Source organism: Mustelus asterias, unplaced genomic scaffold, assembly GCF_964213995.1.
Source record: "Mustelus asterias unplaced genomic scaffold, sMusAst1.hap1.1 HAP1_SCAFFOLD_523, whole genome shotgun sequence".
In the NCBI taxonomy this organism is placed as follows: Eukaryota; Metazoa; Chordata; class Chondrichthyes; order Carcharhiniformes; family Triakidae; genus Mustelus; species Mustelus asterias.
The window spans coordinates 240,143-257,476 of record NW_027590474.1 but is presented as its reverse complement, the minus strand read 5'-3'; the positions used below and the strand labels follow the sequence as shown (position 1 = coordinate 257,476).

General features: G+C 44.5%; 1 protein-coding gene across 3 annotated transcripts in view; it reads right to left on the bottom strand.

Annotated features, from left to right (window-relative positions):
* Positions 1–17,334, bottom strand: part of LOC144486927 (tyrosine-protein kinase JAK2-like) — a 185,486-nt gene that overhangs the window by 40,854 nt on the left and 127,298 nt on the right. For all 3 annotated transcript variants that reach the window (XM_078204942.1, XM_078204944.1, XM_078204943.1), the window contains one exon: positions 12,796–13,050. In XM_078204942.1, the coding sequence (XP_078061068.1) occupies positions 12,796–13,012 (217 nt within the window). In that variant the 5' untranslated portion in view covers positions 13,013–13,050. The remainder of the gene's footprint in view (positions 1–12,795; positions 13,051–17,334) is intronic.

Here is a 17,334-nt window from a genome sequence, read left to right as displayed (position 1 = left end):
CATTCATCCCTAATTGCTGTGGTTTACCAGCCACTCCAGTCCCATGCCAAAGGTTGACTCTTAAATGTCATTGGTGTGATGAATCACACACACGTTAAAATAGTATATATTTCTTGGAATCGGGATGTTGCTAGCTAAGCCTGCATTTGTTTCCCATCACTAATTGCCCTACAGAAGATGGTGGTTAGTCCTCTTCTTGAACTTCTGCAGTCCATCTGGGTGGAGGTACACCCACAGTGCTGTAGGGAAAATAAGTGCAAGGTTTTTAACCCAGTGACAGTGAAGGAACCGTAATATAATTCCTAGTCAGGATGGTGCGTGGCTTGGAGGGGGATTTGGAATATGAGTGGTACGGTGGCACAATGGTTAGCACTGCTGCCTCACAGTTCCAGGGACCCAGGTTCGATTCCCGGCTTGGGTCACTGTCTGTGTGGAGTTTGCACGTACTCCCCGTGCCTGCGTGGGTTTCCTCCGGGTGCTCTGGTTTCCTCCCACAGTTTGAAAGACGTGTTGGTTAGATGCATTGACCCGAACAGGCGCCGGATTATGGTGACTAGGGAAATTTCACAGTAATTTCATTGCTGTGTTAATATAAGCCTACTTGTGATGAATAAAAATAAACTTCAAACAATTTCTGGATTCAGGTTCGAAGAACGACTGTTTTGGCTGGACATACAGGGGTGCCCCTCATAATGACAAGTCAAGCTCTAAAACATTACCATCTTTAGAACAAACACACAAGGGAGAGACTTGCAAGAACAGAAGGAAGAAAAACAAATAGATACAGGGGCCTTGGGTCCAAAGGCAAATTCTTCAACACAAATCTTTTGGTTCACTTAATTTAATTACTCATATGTTTATTTTAACCACGTTCAAACTCGCACTCCTCAGAAGTCAAGGCTTGTTTTCTTCAGAGTTTCTCCTCCCCTCACCGAACACTCTTGTTATGCTTTGTGAAATTGTGAATAAATGTTACAGCTGCAGCGCAGAATAGCTGAGGAGCAGGCTTTCTCTCGGTGGCTACTCTCTTTAGATCGAGTCGACCTGACCAAAGCTAGCAGACTTTCTCAAAAGGTAATGACAGCCCCCAAGCTGTGAACAATTACTAAGCTGCTGACATTGTGTGTTGTGCTTGGATTGAGCATTATGGCTACCGCTGCTGATCAAGTGTTATCTCAGAAACTGCTGAGCCCCTGGAGCGGCACGGTGGCACAGTGGTTAGCACAGCTGCCTCACAGCGCCAGGGACCCGGGTTCAATTCCCGGCTTGGGTCACTGTGCAGATTCTGCATGTTCTCCCCGTGTCTACATGGGTTTCCTCCCGGTGCGCCGGTTTCCTCCTACAGTCTGAAAGACGTGCTGGTTAGGTGCATTGGCCATGCTAAATTCACCCTCGGTGTACCCGAACAAGGGCTGGATTGTGGTGAATAGGGGATTTTCACAGTAACTTCACTGCAGTGTTAATGTAAGCCTACTTGTGACACTAATAAATAAACTTTAATATATATACCAGGATCACGCAACATGGTTGACCATCCCTTACATTAAAGGACTCAAAACATTTGAGATTTTCACTGTTGCTAGACCAAGGGTGACCCTTTGTAATAAGTCCTCAGAGGCAGAAGTCCCTTCACCAGAATTCCTTTATTTAAAGATCCAACAACACTATACAGTGTGCTCTCACTAAGCAGTCTCCATCCGGAGTCCCAGAGGAACTGACACTTCTGTTTAAGTACAGAGCATGGGGCTCTGGACCAAGGGACTTCATAGTCAAGCAGGCCAACTTCAATTGCCTGATTAAAGTCATTACACCCAAAACAAGGAGATTAGGGATCACGTTGGGTCGAGGGCTTCCTTTACAGAACAAATCAGGCAGAACTGAGCAGTCAGAAATTAAAAAAAGCTGGGAGAACTCTGCAGCACCTTTAGAGAGAAACAGAGTTAATGTCTCATGGGAATTCTAACAAAAGGTCACTCAGCCAGAAATGTTGGCTGGAATTTCCCAGCCCCTCCACCAGCAGGATCTTCCGGTCCCGTCAAAGACGACGGAGATTTGAATGGCTTGCTGCATCTGCCGTGGGGGTACTGGAAAATCTCAACCATTAACTCCATTCCTTTCACAGATGCTGAATGAGGTGAATAGTTTTTCCAATGCTTTTTTTTGTGTTTTTATTTCAGATTTCCCATGCCTGGAGTATTTTGCTTCCGCAGTAGTCCGGAACGTTACAGATGGGAAAGGTTAAGCTTCAATCCTTGCTCTGTGCTTAATGAGCTAGATATATGATGGTAGGAACTGATAGTTGTTGGAACTGTACCGGCTTGGGAGAGGACAAAGTAATTAAACTGGCCAAGTGACCTTTAGACCCTTTGTTCACATAAATGAAGGCTGCGGGGTGACTTGACTGAGGTGTACAAGATTAAGAGGGGAAGGGATAGAGTGGACGGGATAAGACTGTTTCCCTTGATGGAGAATTCTAGAACCAGGGGCATAGATTCAAGATAAGTGGGAGTAGGTGTGGAGGGGACATGAGGAAGAACTTTGTTACGCAGAGGGTGGTGGGTGTCTGAAATTCGCTGCCCAAGTCAGTGGTGGAGGCAAAGACCCTAAACTCTTTTAAAAAGTACCTGAATCTGCACCTTAAATGCTGTAAGCTACAGGGCTATGGGCTGTGTGCAGGAAGGTGGGATAAGAGCACCTGGGTACCCTCGTGCTGTCATGGACAAGATGGGCCGAATGGCCTCCTTCTGTGTTGTAGCCTTTCTAAAAGATCTAGGGAGAAAAAGTTACCTTTGATTTTTTTTAAACAAACTTTTACTCCCACACGAAGGAAAAGGCATTGAGAGGAAACGTGGTGAACTTGCTCAGTGGGAGTTGTTTTCCCCCACAGACTAAATAGGCGTTTGGCTTGGCTAGTTAATCAAATGAACACCCATTGTGTTGCAATATCCTTTGAACACATTCTGTAAACGAAGGGAGATAAAAAGAGAAACAGTCACGCAGAGGGGTTTTTTGAAACAGGAAAACAATGAGGCCAGGCAGACAACGTGAAAATGAAAACCATGAGATCAGTCGCTGAGGGGAAGAAGTTGGGGAATGTCAGAAAATACCAATGATTAGAAAAAGCCAACATGCTTTAATCAATCGTTTACAGATTGTGTTCAAAGGATATTGCAACACAATGGGTGTTCATTTGATTAATTAGCCAAGCCAAACGCCTATTTAGTCTGTGGGGGAAAACAACTCCCACTGAGCAAGTTCACCACAGTTTTCCTCTCAGAGACTTTTCCTTCGTGTGGGAGTAAAAGTTTGTTTAAAAAAAATCAAAGGTAACAGCTGGCAAAGTGTGTTCTTCACTTAATATATTGTCAAGGAAAGATAATTTGTTTGGATGGACCAAATTCATTAAGTGAGCCTGGCCATAATGCCCGTTCGTACGTGCACCTTATTGTGTCATGAACATAAGGAATAGGAGCAGGAGTAAGTCATTCTTTCCCTCAAGCCCATCATTCAAAGAAATCATGATCTCCTACCTCAACTGGGGCAGCACGGTGGCACCGAGTTAGCACTGCAGCCTCACAGCACCAGGGACTGGGATTCAATTCCCAGCCTGGGTCAGTGTCTATGCCGGGTCTGCACTTTCTACGTGCATTTCCTCTGGATGCTCCGGTTTCCTCCCACAGTCCGAAAGACGTGCTGTTTAGGTGCACTGTTCATGCTAAATTCTCCCCGAGTGTACCTGAACAGGCACCGGAGTGTGGCGACGAGGGGATTTTCACAGTGTTAATGTAAGCCTACTTTTGATTTGATTTATTATTGTCACATGTATTAGCATACCGTGAAAAGTATTGTTTCTTGCGTGCTATACAGACAGAGCATACTATTCATAGAGAAGGAAAGGAGAGAGTGTAGAATGTAGTGTTACAGTCATAGCTAAAGTGTAGAGAAAGATCAACTTAATGCGACGTAGGTCCATTCAAACGCCTGATGACAGCAGGGAAGAAGCTGTTCTTGAGTCGGTTGGTACGTGACCCCAGACGTTTGTATCTTTTTCCCAAAGGAAGAAAGTGGAAGAGAGAACGTCCAGGGTGCATGGGGTCCTTGACCAAGGTAGCAGGAAGTATAGACAGAGTCAATGGATGGGAGGCCGGTTTGCATGATGGACTGGGCTACATTCACAACCTTTTGTAGTTCCTTGTGGTCTTGGGCAGAGCAGGAGCCATGCCAAGCTGTGATATAGCCAGAAAGAATGCTTTCTATGGTCCATCTGTAAACGTTGGTGAGAGTCGTAACCGACATGCCAAATTTCCTTAGTCTTCTGAGAAAGTAGAGGCGTTGGTGGGCTTTCTTAACTATAGTGACTGCATGAGGGGACCAGGACAGGTTGTTGGTGATCTGGACACCTAAAAACTTGAAGCTCTCGACCCTTTCTACTTCATCTCTGTTGATGTAGACAGGGGCATGTTCTCCTTTACGTTTCCTGAAGTCGATGACAATCTCCTCCATTTTGTTGACATCGAGGGAGAGATTATTGTTGCCGCACCAGTTCACCAGATTCTCATTCCTGTACTCTGTCTCATCATTGTTTGAGATCCGACTACGGTGGTGTCGTCGGCAAACTTGGCGACAGTCATAGGTGTATAAGGAGTATAGTAGGGGGCTAGTAAATAAACTAAAAAAAACCCACAATTTTCCAACACTATCCCCGTAACTTTTAGTGTCTTTTATATGGCAAGATGTGTCACAACACCAGGTTAAAAGGTTAAAAGTCCACCAGGTTCATTTGGAATCACGAGCTTTTAGAAAGAAACATAGAAACCCTACAGTACAGAAAGAGGCCATTCGGCCCATCGAGTCTGCACCGACCACAAACCCACCCAGGCCCTACCCCCATATCCCTACATATTTACCCATTAATCCTTCTAACCTATGCATCTCAGGACACTAAGGGCAATTTTTAGCATGGCCAATCAACCTAACCCGCACATCTTTGGACTGTGGGAGGAAACCGGAGCACCCGGAGGAAACCCACGCAGACACGAGGAGATTGCAAACTCCACACAGACAGTGACCCAAGCCGGGAATCGAACCCAGGTCCCAGGAGCTGTGAAGCAGCAGTGCTAACCACTGTACTACCGTGCCGCCCTTTTGGAGCGTTGCTCTTTCATCAGGTGAGTGTAGAGTATGTGAGTCTTTAATATGTGGAGATCTATTGAGTTCCGTCTTGAACAGAGTCAGCAGCTGAGCCTCCGCAGCCCTCTGGGGCGGAGAATTCCAAAGATTCACCATCTTCCTCATGAGGAAACACCTCCTCAAGTTCTTCCTAAATGGTTGCCATTTCAGTCAAAATGGTTTGCTCCTTATTCAGAGACTGTGTCCGCTGGTTCAAAACCACCACCCCTAGGCCAGTGGAAACATCCATCCTTCCATCTACCTTGTCAAGCCCTGTAAGAATTTTGTAAGTTTGTATGAGATCACTTCCCATTTTTCAAAACTCAAGGAGGTCTGAACAAGTCACACTTAGCCTCAACTCACCGAGTTGCTAGTTAGTTTCCAGAGAGGTTGTAAATGTGTCACAGACTCAAAATAAGCACTGAGTTCAGGTCACAATGGAGTACACCTGTTAACCCTTCAAACCATGCCATTATAAGAAGTGATAAAGGGCAGAATCAACACACGCCAGACAACAAATACACTCTGATCACTCACAAAAACAACCAATGCTCCTTCTTGAAGTAACATAAAAATTGTAACACAATTCATATTGAAAATATGAACTTTTAAAAAAATGACTGATAAAGAACCGCAGAACAGACTTGTACTTTCATGACATTAAAGCATCAATGACATCATGGATACAAAATTGGCTAAGAGACAGAAAGTGCCGGTGAACGGTTGTTATTCAGATTGAAGGCAAGTTAGTGTTATAGAAACTAGAAGCAGGAGTAGGCTATTCAGCCCTTCTAACCTACTCTGCCATTCATTTTGATCATGGCTGATCATCGAATTCAATATCCTGATCCCCCCTTTCCCCCTTGATCCCTTTAGCCCCAAGAGCTATATCTAATTTCTTCTTGAAATCAGACGTTTTGGCCTCAACTGCATTCTGCGGTCGTGCATTCCATATATTCACCACCCTCTGGGTGAAGAAATTTCTCCTCACATCAGTTCTAAAAGGTTTATCCCTTATCCTCAAACTATGACCCCTAGTTCTGGACTCACCCAACATTGGGAACGTTCTCTCTGAATCTACCCTGTCTAACCCTGTTAGAATTTTATACTTTTCTATGAGATCCCCTTTCACCCTTCTAAACTCCAGTGAATGTAATCTTAACCGACTTAGTCTGTCCTTAGACATGCCCTGGTATTAGGACCTCTGGACCAGATTCTGGGCCAATGTTTTGTTTGTTTGTTCCATTATCACTCCCGTTGCACTTTGCTTCATGGTATCTTTGTCGTGTACTCTCTCCTGCTCTCTGACCTACCCCTGATCTCCCTCTTTGTTCTACTCCTCTTGCCCCCTTTTTCAATAATGTAAAAAACCATCACATTTCTACCTCTCTTCAGTTCTGAAGAAGCGTGATATTGACTCAAAACATCCACTGGAATTTTACTGTCCCACCCACCACAGGAATCGGAGTGAGGGAGGGGAGGAACGTGGAAAGGTCCATTGACCTCGGGCAGGATTTTACGGTTTTGGGACAAGCGAGACCATAAAATCCCACCCATCAACTCTGTTTCTCTCTCCACAGATGCTGCCAGACCTGCTGAGTTTTTCCAGCATTTCCCGTTTTTATTTCAGATTCCCAGCATCTGCAGTATTTTGCTTTTATTTGAGAGCTAATAAGTGTTGTTCAATTTTCTGAAGGAATTTTATGGAGAAGATGGGGAAAACGTACTTTTTGGTGGCAAAAGAATCAACAACCAGATAACACATATTTAAATGGGTGGCACGGTGGCTCAATGGTTAGCACTGCTCCTCATAGCACCAGGGACCTGGGTTCGATTCCAGCCTTGGGTGACTGTCGACATGGGTTTCCTCTGAGTGTTCCGGTTTCCTCCCACACTCCAAAGATGTGCAGATTAGGTGGATTTGCAATGCTAAATTGTACCTTAAGTGTCCAAAGATGTGTTGGTTAGAGGAATTAGTGAGGTAAATATGTGGGATAAAAGGAATAGGGCTCTATTTTTCGATGGGCCAAATGGCCTCCTTCTGCACTGTGGGGATTCTGTGCTTCTAAGATAATTGGCGCAATACACAGAGAAGAAATTTTTTCTGGTAGCAAGTTGTTGCAATCTGGAAAGTTCTGCGTGAGAGAGCGGTGAAAGCAGATCAAAACTAACTAAAAGATCAAAAAGGATAAACTCGAAAAAGGATTGTAGGGCTATAGGTAAACCGACTCAAGAACAGCTTCTTCCCTGCTGCTGTCAGACTTTTGAATGGACTTACCTTGCATTAAATTGATCTTTCTCTATACCCTAGCCATGACTGTAACACCACATTCTGCACTCCCTCGTTTCCTTCTCTCTGAACGGTATGTTTTGTCTGTATAGCGCGCAGGAAACAACACTTTTCACTGTATGTTAATACATGTGACACTAATAAATCAAATCAAAGGGCAATGTGGTGGACAAATTGGCCAGGTTTTTCAAAGAGTTTGCACAATCATGATAGACCAAAAGGTCTTCCACCGTGCTACATCATTCTATGAAAAATAAAATAAGTGGAGCAGGCCACCAAACATAACAATTCATTAGGGTCACATGTGGGATGAAATAACTTGGTTATGAAGATACACTACTAAAGTTGAACTAATCAATCTGAGACAAGAGCTAAGGTTAACATTTCATCCAATCCAAAAGATGGCGCCTCCCACAATACAGCATTTCTTCAGCACTGCACTTAGACATCAGTCCAGATATGCTTCTGACTCCATTACAGAACTTGAATTTAGAACCCCCTAACTCAGAAGAATTCTACAACATTGGCATTTAATTAAAAGTAAATCCGTAAAAGTCATCAACAGGTTGCTCTAATACAAAACGCAGTGTAATACACAGAGAAGTTTTAGATAAATTGATAATCTTTAAAACGGAGGTACAATATATATTGGGGAAGCAAGGGTATTAAAGACATGGAATGAAGGCAAGAAACCGAGGTTAAAAAATACCAGCACACAAACAACAAAAGCAGAAAATGCTGGAAAATCTCAGCAGGTCTGACAGCATCTGAGGAGAGAGAACAGAGCCAATGTTTCGAGTCTGCATGACCCTTCGAACAGTCATCCTGACTCAAAACATTAGCTCAGTTCTCTCTCCACCAATGCTGTCAGACCTGCTGAGATTTTCCAGCATTTTCTGTTTCTGTTTCAGATTCCAGCATTCGCAGTATTTTGCTTTAATCTGACAATCTGTACCTGGACACAACCAGGGACTACCTCCCTTCTTTAGTGACTCAAAAGACTTAACCTCCGGTATTTTGACTCTTTCTACTTAACAATCAAGAGAAAGTATCAGCATTTTTAGAGAACCTTTCACACCCTTACAAATCAACATACTCATTATTTTGTAAGCATTCTTGACAGCGAATCTTCTGTGTAGCAGTGTCCCACAAGCAGCAGTGAGTCAATGAGTTAATAGTTTACTAATTGGTGGTGTTGGTCGAGGGAAAGGAATCTTGTAATTAAAAACAAAATTGTTGGAATGTTTCGAGACCATATGATTCATCTTCAGAAGGATACTCCCTGCTTTGCTTTGAAAAAGGCGATGGCATATTTTTGGCATGTCTGTAATGTCCAATTTATTGCTGTCATGCAAACACAAGATCTTTTGATTTGATTTATTATTGTCACATGTATTAACATACAGTGAAAAGTATTGTTTCTTACGCGATATACAGACAAAACATCTTTTTCTCCATTGAATCTCAGTGTTCAGGTGAGTTGCCTTTGAAAAGGTGGGTCTTTGTCTCAAATCCTACATGCAGTCCATGTAGCAGAGGTCCTCCCATAATGCTAAATAGAGGCTTGCAGAAAATTGACTCTGTGACGATGAAAGAAAGGTGATTCACGCACTAGTCAAGACAGCACTCTCTCCTCCTTATGGGTGGTAAAGGTTGTATGTTTGGGAAGTGTTGCCACAGAAACATTGGCAATTTGCTGCCATGCCTTCAATCAATAGCACACACTGTCACCTATGTTGTGAGGTTTTGATTTGATTTATTATTGCCACATGTATTAACATGCAGTGAAAAGTATTGTTCCTTACGCGCTATACAGACAAAGCATACCGTTCATAGAGAAGGAAACGAGAGAGTGCAGAATGTAGTGTTACAGTCATAGCTAGGATGTAGAGAAAGATCAACTTAATGCAAGGTAAGTCCATTCAAAAGTCTGACAACAACAGGGAAGAAGCTGTTCTTGAGTTAGTTGGTACATGACCTCAGACTTTTGTATCTTTTTCCCGATGCAAGAAGGTGGAAGAGAGAATGCCCAGGGTGCGTGGGGTCCTTAATTATGCTGGCTGCTTTGCCGAGGCAGCGGGAAGTTTAGACAGAGTCAATGGATGGGAGGCTGGTTTGCGTGATGGATTGGGCTACATTCAAGACCTTTTGTAGTTCCTTGCGGTCTTGGGCAGAGCAGGAGCCATACCAAGCTGTGATACAAGAAAGAATGCTTTCTATGGTGCATCTGTAAAAGTTGATGAGAGTCGTAGCTGACATGCCAAATTTCCTTAGCCTTCTGAGAAAGTAAAGGCTTTGGTGGGCTTTCTTAACTATACTGTTGGCATGGGGGGCCAGGACAGGTTGTTGGTGATCTGGACACCTAAAAACTTGAAGCTCTTGACCCTTTCTACTTCGTCCCCGTTGATGTAGACAGGGGCATGTTCTCCTTTACTTTTCCTGAAGTCGATGACAATCTCCTTAGTTTTGTTGACATTGGGGGAGAGATTATTGTTGCCGCACCAGTCCACCAGATTCTCTATCTCATTCCTGTACTCTGTCTCATCGTGTTTGAGATCCGACCCATTATGGTGGTGTCGTCAGCAAACTTGAAAATCAAACTGGAGGGGAATTTGGCCACACAGTCATATGTATATAAGGAGTATAGTAAGGGGCTGAGGACACAGTCTTGTGGGGCACCGGTGTTGAGGATGATCGTGAAGGAGGTGTTGTTGGTTATCCTTACTGATTGTGGTCTGTGAGTTAAGAAGTTCAGGATCCAGTTGCAGAGGGAGGTGCCGAGGCCCAGGCCATGGAGTTTGGAGATGAGTTTCATGGGAATAATAGTGTTGAAGGCTGAGCTGTAGTCAACAAATAGGAATCTGACATAGGTGTCCTTGTTATCTAGGGTGTTCCAGAGTTGAGTGCAGGGCCAGGGAAATGATATTTACTGTGGACCTGTTGCGGCGATAGACAAACTGTAGTGGATCCAGATAGTCCGGGAGGCTGGAATTGATTTGCGCCATTCGAAGCACTTCATAATGAAATTGTTTGAACCAGCAGGTGAAGTGTTGACCTTGAAGGTGCTTTCTCCTGGTGTCAGTTTTTTTGAATGTTGTTGTAACTGCGCCATCCAGACCAGGGGAAAATGCTTTACATACGTCACGGGTGAATTTTCCAGTCCTGGCCACCATGGGAATCGTTGCGGGCAGGATGGAAAATTCGGCATACCATTTAAAGGTCCATTGACCTTGGGTAGGAATATTCAATCTGGGGAGAGCATAACCAGAAAATCCTGCCGCATATTCTTGATGTTGGGAGAAATTTTTGGCTTATAGAAAGTGGTTACTAAATGTCCAACCTCTGACCTGATCCAACTGCCGTGGCATTAATGTGGCTAGCCATTTGAGTCTCTGACCAAGATGACACCCAGCATATTTATAGTAGAGAACTTTGTGAAAATAAGCTCTTGAATATCAAGGAAATTGGTTAGGCTCCTTCTTGTCAGAGAGAGTCGTTGCACAGTAGTGTGAATGTTACTTGTTTATTTCCCAGAGCACGGTGGCGAGCATTGCTGCCTCACAGTGCCAGGGACCCGGGTTCAATTCCAGCCTTGGGACACTGTCCGTGTAGAATATGTATGTTCTCCCCGTGTCTGCGTGGGTTTCCTCCGGGTGCTTCACTTTCCACCCACACTACAAAGATGTGCGGGTTAGGTTGATTGGCCATGCTAAATTGCCCCTTAGTGTCAAGGGAACTAGCAGGGTAAAAATGTGGGGTTACTGGGTGGAATTGTTGTCAGTGCTGAATGGGCTGAATGGCCTGCTTCTGCACTGTAGGGATTCTATGATTTTTTATGATTAACATCGAATCTTGACACACACTAAGCCTTGAATAAAGTAATATTGGATATATTTCTGCAGATTATAGCAACTGATTCAGTTCAGATTTCTACAGAATACATGGAAAATTTCTCCATTAATGATGCAATTTTGGAACTCAGGCAGGTCAAGGTCCTGCAACCACATTTTAAATCATATTAAGCAAAAATATTTAGCTGTATAGTGCGCAGCTTTGTTCCTGAACATCTCAAATACAAAGCATTCATTTATGCCACATTAACTCTCTACTTCAGTGAATCTGGCTCAGTCACATCATAGCAATGTTTTCTGAGGCAAGGCAAACATTACAATGTTTTGGGCATCTTGCCTCTCTCTCTCAAAATATTGCTTTCACTGCCTCTGCACCTCAGAACTAACAAATTTCGTGGGGAGTTATGGCATCAAAAAAATTTATGCTGTTCTTTCGAAACACACTCTAGGATGTGATGAGTAAAGTGAGGATGTAGTTGTAGGCTTGGTGAGTGGGAACAGTGGATGTGGCTTAAGTTGAACTTTCAGAAGACTTTCGACAAAGTCCAAAATAAGAGATTAGCGCGTAAAATTGAAGCGCATGGGATTGGAGGTAGTGTATTAAAATGGATAAAAAACTGATTGGTGGACAGGAAACGAAGGGTAGGGTTTTATGGCCTTGCTCATTCCAAAACAGTAAAATCCCACCCAAGGTCAACAGACCTTTCCATGGTCCGCCCCTCGCCCACTTTCATTCCCGTGGTGGGCGGGCCAAAGAGCAGGGATAAACTGATCTTTTTCCAAAAGGCAGGCAGTGACTAATGGGGTATCACAGGGATCAGTGCTGAGATCCCATATATATATATAGATGATTTCGATGAGGGAACTAAATGGAATATCTCCAAATTTGCAGATGACACACAGTTGGGTGGGAGGGTGAACTGTGAGGAGGATACAGAGATCCCCTTCAGTGTGATTTGGACAAATTGAATGAGTGGGTAAATGAATGGCAGATGCTGGTTGCTTTGCCGAGGCAGCGGGAAGTGTAGACAGAGTCAATGGATGGGAGGCTGGTTTGCGGGGACTGGGCAACATTCACGACCTTCTGTAGTTCGTTGCGAGCTTGGGCTGAGCAGGAGCCAAACCAAGCTGTGATACAACCAGAAAGAATGCCTTCTATGGTGCATCTGTAAAGGTTGGTGAGAGTCGTAGCTGACATGCCAAATTTCCTTAGTCTTCTGGGAAAGTAGAGGCGTTGGTGGGCGTTGGTTGTGCAATTGCTGATGTGGCTCTGAACCACACATACCCCCAGCATTTTGAAGTTAAAATTCAGGCTTAGGCTAAATTAACTGAATTAATGCAGGATGGGATTAAGCCAAATTTAGGAAAAGGAAACAAATCATTCACAAAACCCTGTCCAACTCATGCCAAAAGAAAACCTGATACAATAAAAGCAAAGAAAGAGCTCACAAGCACATGCAGTCAAAATATCAAATGGATGCTCACCGCAGGCTTTGGCAGCTGCTATGCAGATCTCTTCTGCCACATACTCATCTGGGGGAAACGTGAGGCTGTTGTTATCTGGCTTGCCAGGAGTGGGATAAAGTTTTACCCGCAGTCCCATTCCAGGCTGCTTGGGTGCTCTTGAGCTTTGATGTAGATCTCCATTCTGGAGTTGGATTGATCCGGTGTCCATGTCGGTTACTGTAATGCAGGCCATCATTTTGCAACGGTGTATAAATTTTCTTCCTCACCTCACAACTACAGAGCAAACAAAAAATGAAATAAAGGCAAATTACAATCCAACAAAAAAAGCAGGGGCTTTTAAAACTTTAAAACATTCCCTGGCAGATGTTTCAGCTGGCTGACAGGGTGGGAAACTGGCAAAGAACAAAGAACAGTACAGCACAGGAACAGGCCCTTCGGCCCTCCAAGCCTGCGCCGATCATGATGCTTGCCTAAACTAAAACCGTATGCACTTACGGAGTCCATATCCTTCCATTCCCATCCTATTCATGTATTGGTCTAGTTGCCCCTTAAATGCCGCTATCGTACCTGCTCCCACCACCTCCCCAGGCAGTGCGTTCCAGACATTCACCACCCTCTGTGTAAAAGATTTACCTCACACATCTCCTCTAAACTTTCCCCGTGCACTTTAAACCTATGTCCCCTAGTACTTGACTTTTCTACCCGAGGAAAGAGCATTTGACTATTCACTCTGTCCATGCCAGAGGTCCATAACCTCTGTTAGGGCACCCCTGAACCTCTGTCGTTCCAGTGAGAACAAAATGAGTTTATCCAACCTCTCCTCATAGCTAAAAGCATTGCAGAGCCACTGAAATGAATTAAGGAGCGGCACAGTGGCACAGTAGTTAGCATTACTGCTGCATAGCGACAGAGACCCGGTTCAATTCTGGCCTTGGGTCACAGTCTGTGTGGAGTTTGCACGTTCCCTCCCCCCCTGCCCTATGCTAAATAGTGTCAGGGGGACTAGCAGGGTAAATACGTGATGTTACGGGGATAGGGCCTGGGTGGGATTGTTGTCGGTGCAGACTCGATGGGCCAGGTGGCCTCCTCCTGCACTGTAGGGATTCTGTGAAAGCAGGTTGATTCTGTAATGGGTGGCTGACCACAACAGTATTCTGCCCAGACAGCAAGTTGAAAATCCACCTCTGTTCTCACACATTAAGCAGAGTTTGACGGCCCCACACCTGACCTTTGTCAAGCTGGAGGTGCTTGGCCAGTAATGCAAATGTAACATCAGGCCCGATATTTGAATTCAGCCCCCTCAGGCTGTAGGTCAAATATTGTGTTGTCGACTGGAATTCATCAGTTGACCTTATAAATATTCACACAATATTGGACTTGCTATCGATAACCACTTGGACCAAGAGTATGGAGCCTATGTCTGATTAAGCCACATTTAATGTCATTGGCATTTTTCCACAAGGTTCTCCTCTGACTTTCACTCATTAAACAGCAACAATACTTCAGTTCCTGTCACATCAACAGGAAATGGCCCAGATGCCAAGTTCTCAAATGGGTCCTTGCCAATAATCAAGCATACCAGTAGCGACATGCACTGCAATCACTTCCACATTCTACCCACTCTCTAAATAGAGAGATTTCTCCCAAATTAGGTATTTGATGCTTTGCTTGTATTTGCAATTGAGTAGAGTTTTACAAATATTTGTTTATTTAGCTACTCTTATTGCTCCTTCACAGATCATTGTCCTGGAACATCCCTGCTCCAGAACCAATTTTTCTTGATGTTACTAGCCGGTCTAATTGCTTGTCTCAGAGAATACTAATAACAATAACAGAGTTGAATTTTGCCACAAAAGTCAAAGAACAAAGAAAATTACAGCACAGGAATAAGCCCTTTGGCACTCCAAGCCTGCACCGACCATGCTGCCCATCTGAACTAAAACCCCCTACCCTTCCGGGCACCGTATTACTCTATTCCCATCCTATTCATGTATTTGTCCAGACGCCCCTTAAAAGTTACTATCGTATCTACTTCCACTACATCCCCCAGCAGCGAGTTCCAGGTACCCACCATTCTCGGTGTAAAACACTTGGCTCGTACATCCCCTTTAAACCTTGCCCCTCGCACCTTAAACCTATTCTCCCAAGTAATTGAGTCTTCCACCCTGGGAAAAAGCTTCTGACTATCCATTCTGTCCATGCCCCTCATAATCTTGCAGACTTCTATCAGGTCGCCCCTCAACCTCCGTCATTCCAGTGAGAACAAACCAAGTTTCTCCAATCTCTCCTCATAACTAATGCCCTCCATACCAGGCAACATCCAGATAAATATTTTCTGTACCCACATTACGAACAGAGGCACTTCCTGATAAAAAAAATTCCACTCAAAGATAGCAGTGGAGAGTAAATAATCCTGCAAATTTTACAAATATGTTTTCTTTGGGAAGAACAGATCATATCCGATCATAGAAATCATAGAATCATAGAAATCATAGAAACCCTACAGTGCAGAAGGAGGCCATTCGGCCCATCGAGTCTGCACCGACCACAATCCCACCCAGGCCCTACCCCCACATATTTTACCCGCTAATCCCTCTAATCTACGCATCCCAGGACTCTAAGGGGCAATTTTTAACCTGGCCAATCAACCTAACCCGCACATCTTTGGACTGTGGGAGGAAACCGGAGCACCCGGAGGAAACCCACGCAGGCACGAGGAGAATGTGCAAACTCCACACAGACAGTGACCCGAGCCAGGAATCGAACCCGGGACCCTGGAGCTGTGAAGCAGCAGTGCTAACCACTGTGCTACCATGCCGCCTTGTGTGTTCTGTATTCTCATTTCCCAAATTTTCTCTACTAACCGTGAAGGCAGCTGGCAACCCTGCCGTAGCTCTCCCACATTGCAGTTTTCTTGCCAGACAGCCCTACATAACAAATGTTAGCATGCTTTTACAGCCAGTTCAATGTCACAAATTGATCTACTTCAGGAAATCCCCAAAGGTGGGCACTATGAGTAGGAATCTATCACCAGCTATTGCATCCCACAGCACAAAGGGCAGCACGGTGGCACAGTGGTTAGCATTGCTGCCTCGTAGTGCCAGGGACCCAAGTTAGATTCCCAGCTTGGATCACTGTCTGTGCAGAGTCTGCACGTTCTTCCCGTGTCTGCATGCATTTCCTCCGGGTGCTCCGGTTTCCTCCCACAGTCTGAAAGACGTGCTGGTTAAGTGCATTGGCCGTGCTAAATTCTCCCTCAGTGTACCCAAACAAGCGCCGCGGTGTGGCGACTGAGAGATTTTCACAGTAACTTCATTGCAATGTTAATGTAAGCCTACTTGTGACACTAATAAATAAACTGTAAAGCTTTAGAAACATAGAGAAAAGGAGCAGGATTCGGCCAGTTGGCCCTTCCGAGCCTGCTCTGCCATTCAACCTGATCATGGCTGATTCTCTATCTCAAATGATGTGGAGATGCCGGCGTTGGACTGGGGTAAACACAGTAAGAAGTCTCACAACACCAGGTTAAAGTCCAACAGGTTTATTTGGTAGCATAAGCCACTAGCTTTCAAAGCGCTGCTCCTTCATCAGGTGAGTGGGAGTTCTGTTCACAAACAGGGCACATAAAGACACAAACTCAATTTACAAAATAATAGTTGGAATGCAAGTTTTTACAGGTAATCAAGTCTTAAAGGTACAGACAATGTGAGTGGAGAGAGGGTTAAGCTATCAGTCTCTGCCAAGTTCCACACACATGAGGACGGCCTCAACCAGGATCTTGGCTTCATGTCACACTATCTGTAACCCCCACGACTTGCCTGGGCTTGCAAAATCTCACTGACTGTTCTGGCTGGAGACGATACACATCTCTTTAACCTGTGCTTAACCCTCTCTGTTTTGGGGTCTCTGTCCGACCCCAAAAACCTAACCAGTCCACAGAAGGTATGTTTAGGTTGATGGCATTTTGTGTGTAGAAGTGCGCTTTGGTTATTTTTTAAAAACTCTTGGGTGGCACGGTGACAAGGTGGTTAGCGCTGCTGCCTCACAGCGCCAGGGACACGGGTTCCATTCCCGGCTTGGGTGACTGTCTGTGTGGAGTTTGCACGTTCTCCCCGTGTCTGCGTGGGTTTTCCCTGGTGCTCCGCGTTTCCTCACACAGTCTGAAAGACGTGCTGGTTAGGTGCATTGACCCGAACAGGCGCCAGAGTGTGGCAACTGGGGGAATTTCACAGTAACTTCATTGCAGTGTTAATGCCAGTCTTACTTGTGACTAATAAATAAACTTTACTTTAAACCTGTTGTTTTGTGCCAGTTTGTCCAGGAAATTAATGTGTGTTTCCTTGCGTGTTACGGTTTCAAGTTTAATGGAAGGTTAATGATTATTAAGGACATTAATGAACTCTTCTAATTATTCTGCCATGCGAGTCCAAATGCCCTATGTGGCAAGAGAAATACAGAAAGTAATGTTACAGAATGACTGAATCACCTTATAAAGGAGTTAGTGAGAACTGAAAAAGAGCCACCAAAAACCCAAAAATAGCCCCCCTGAAAATGATT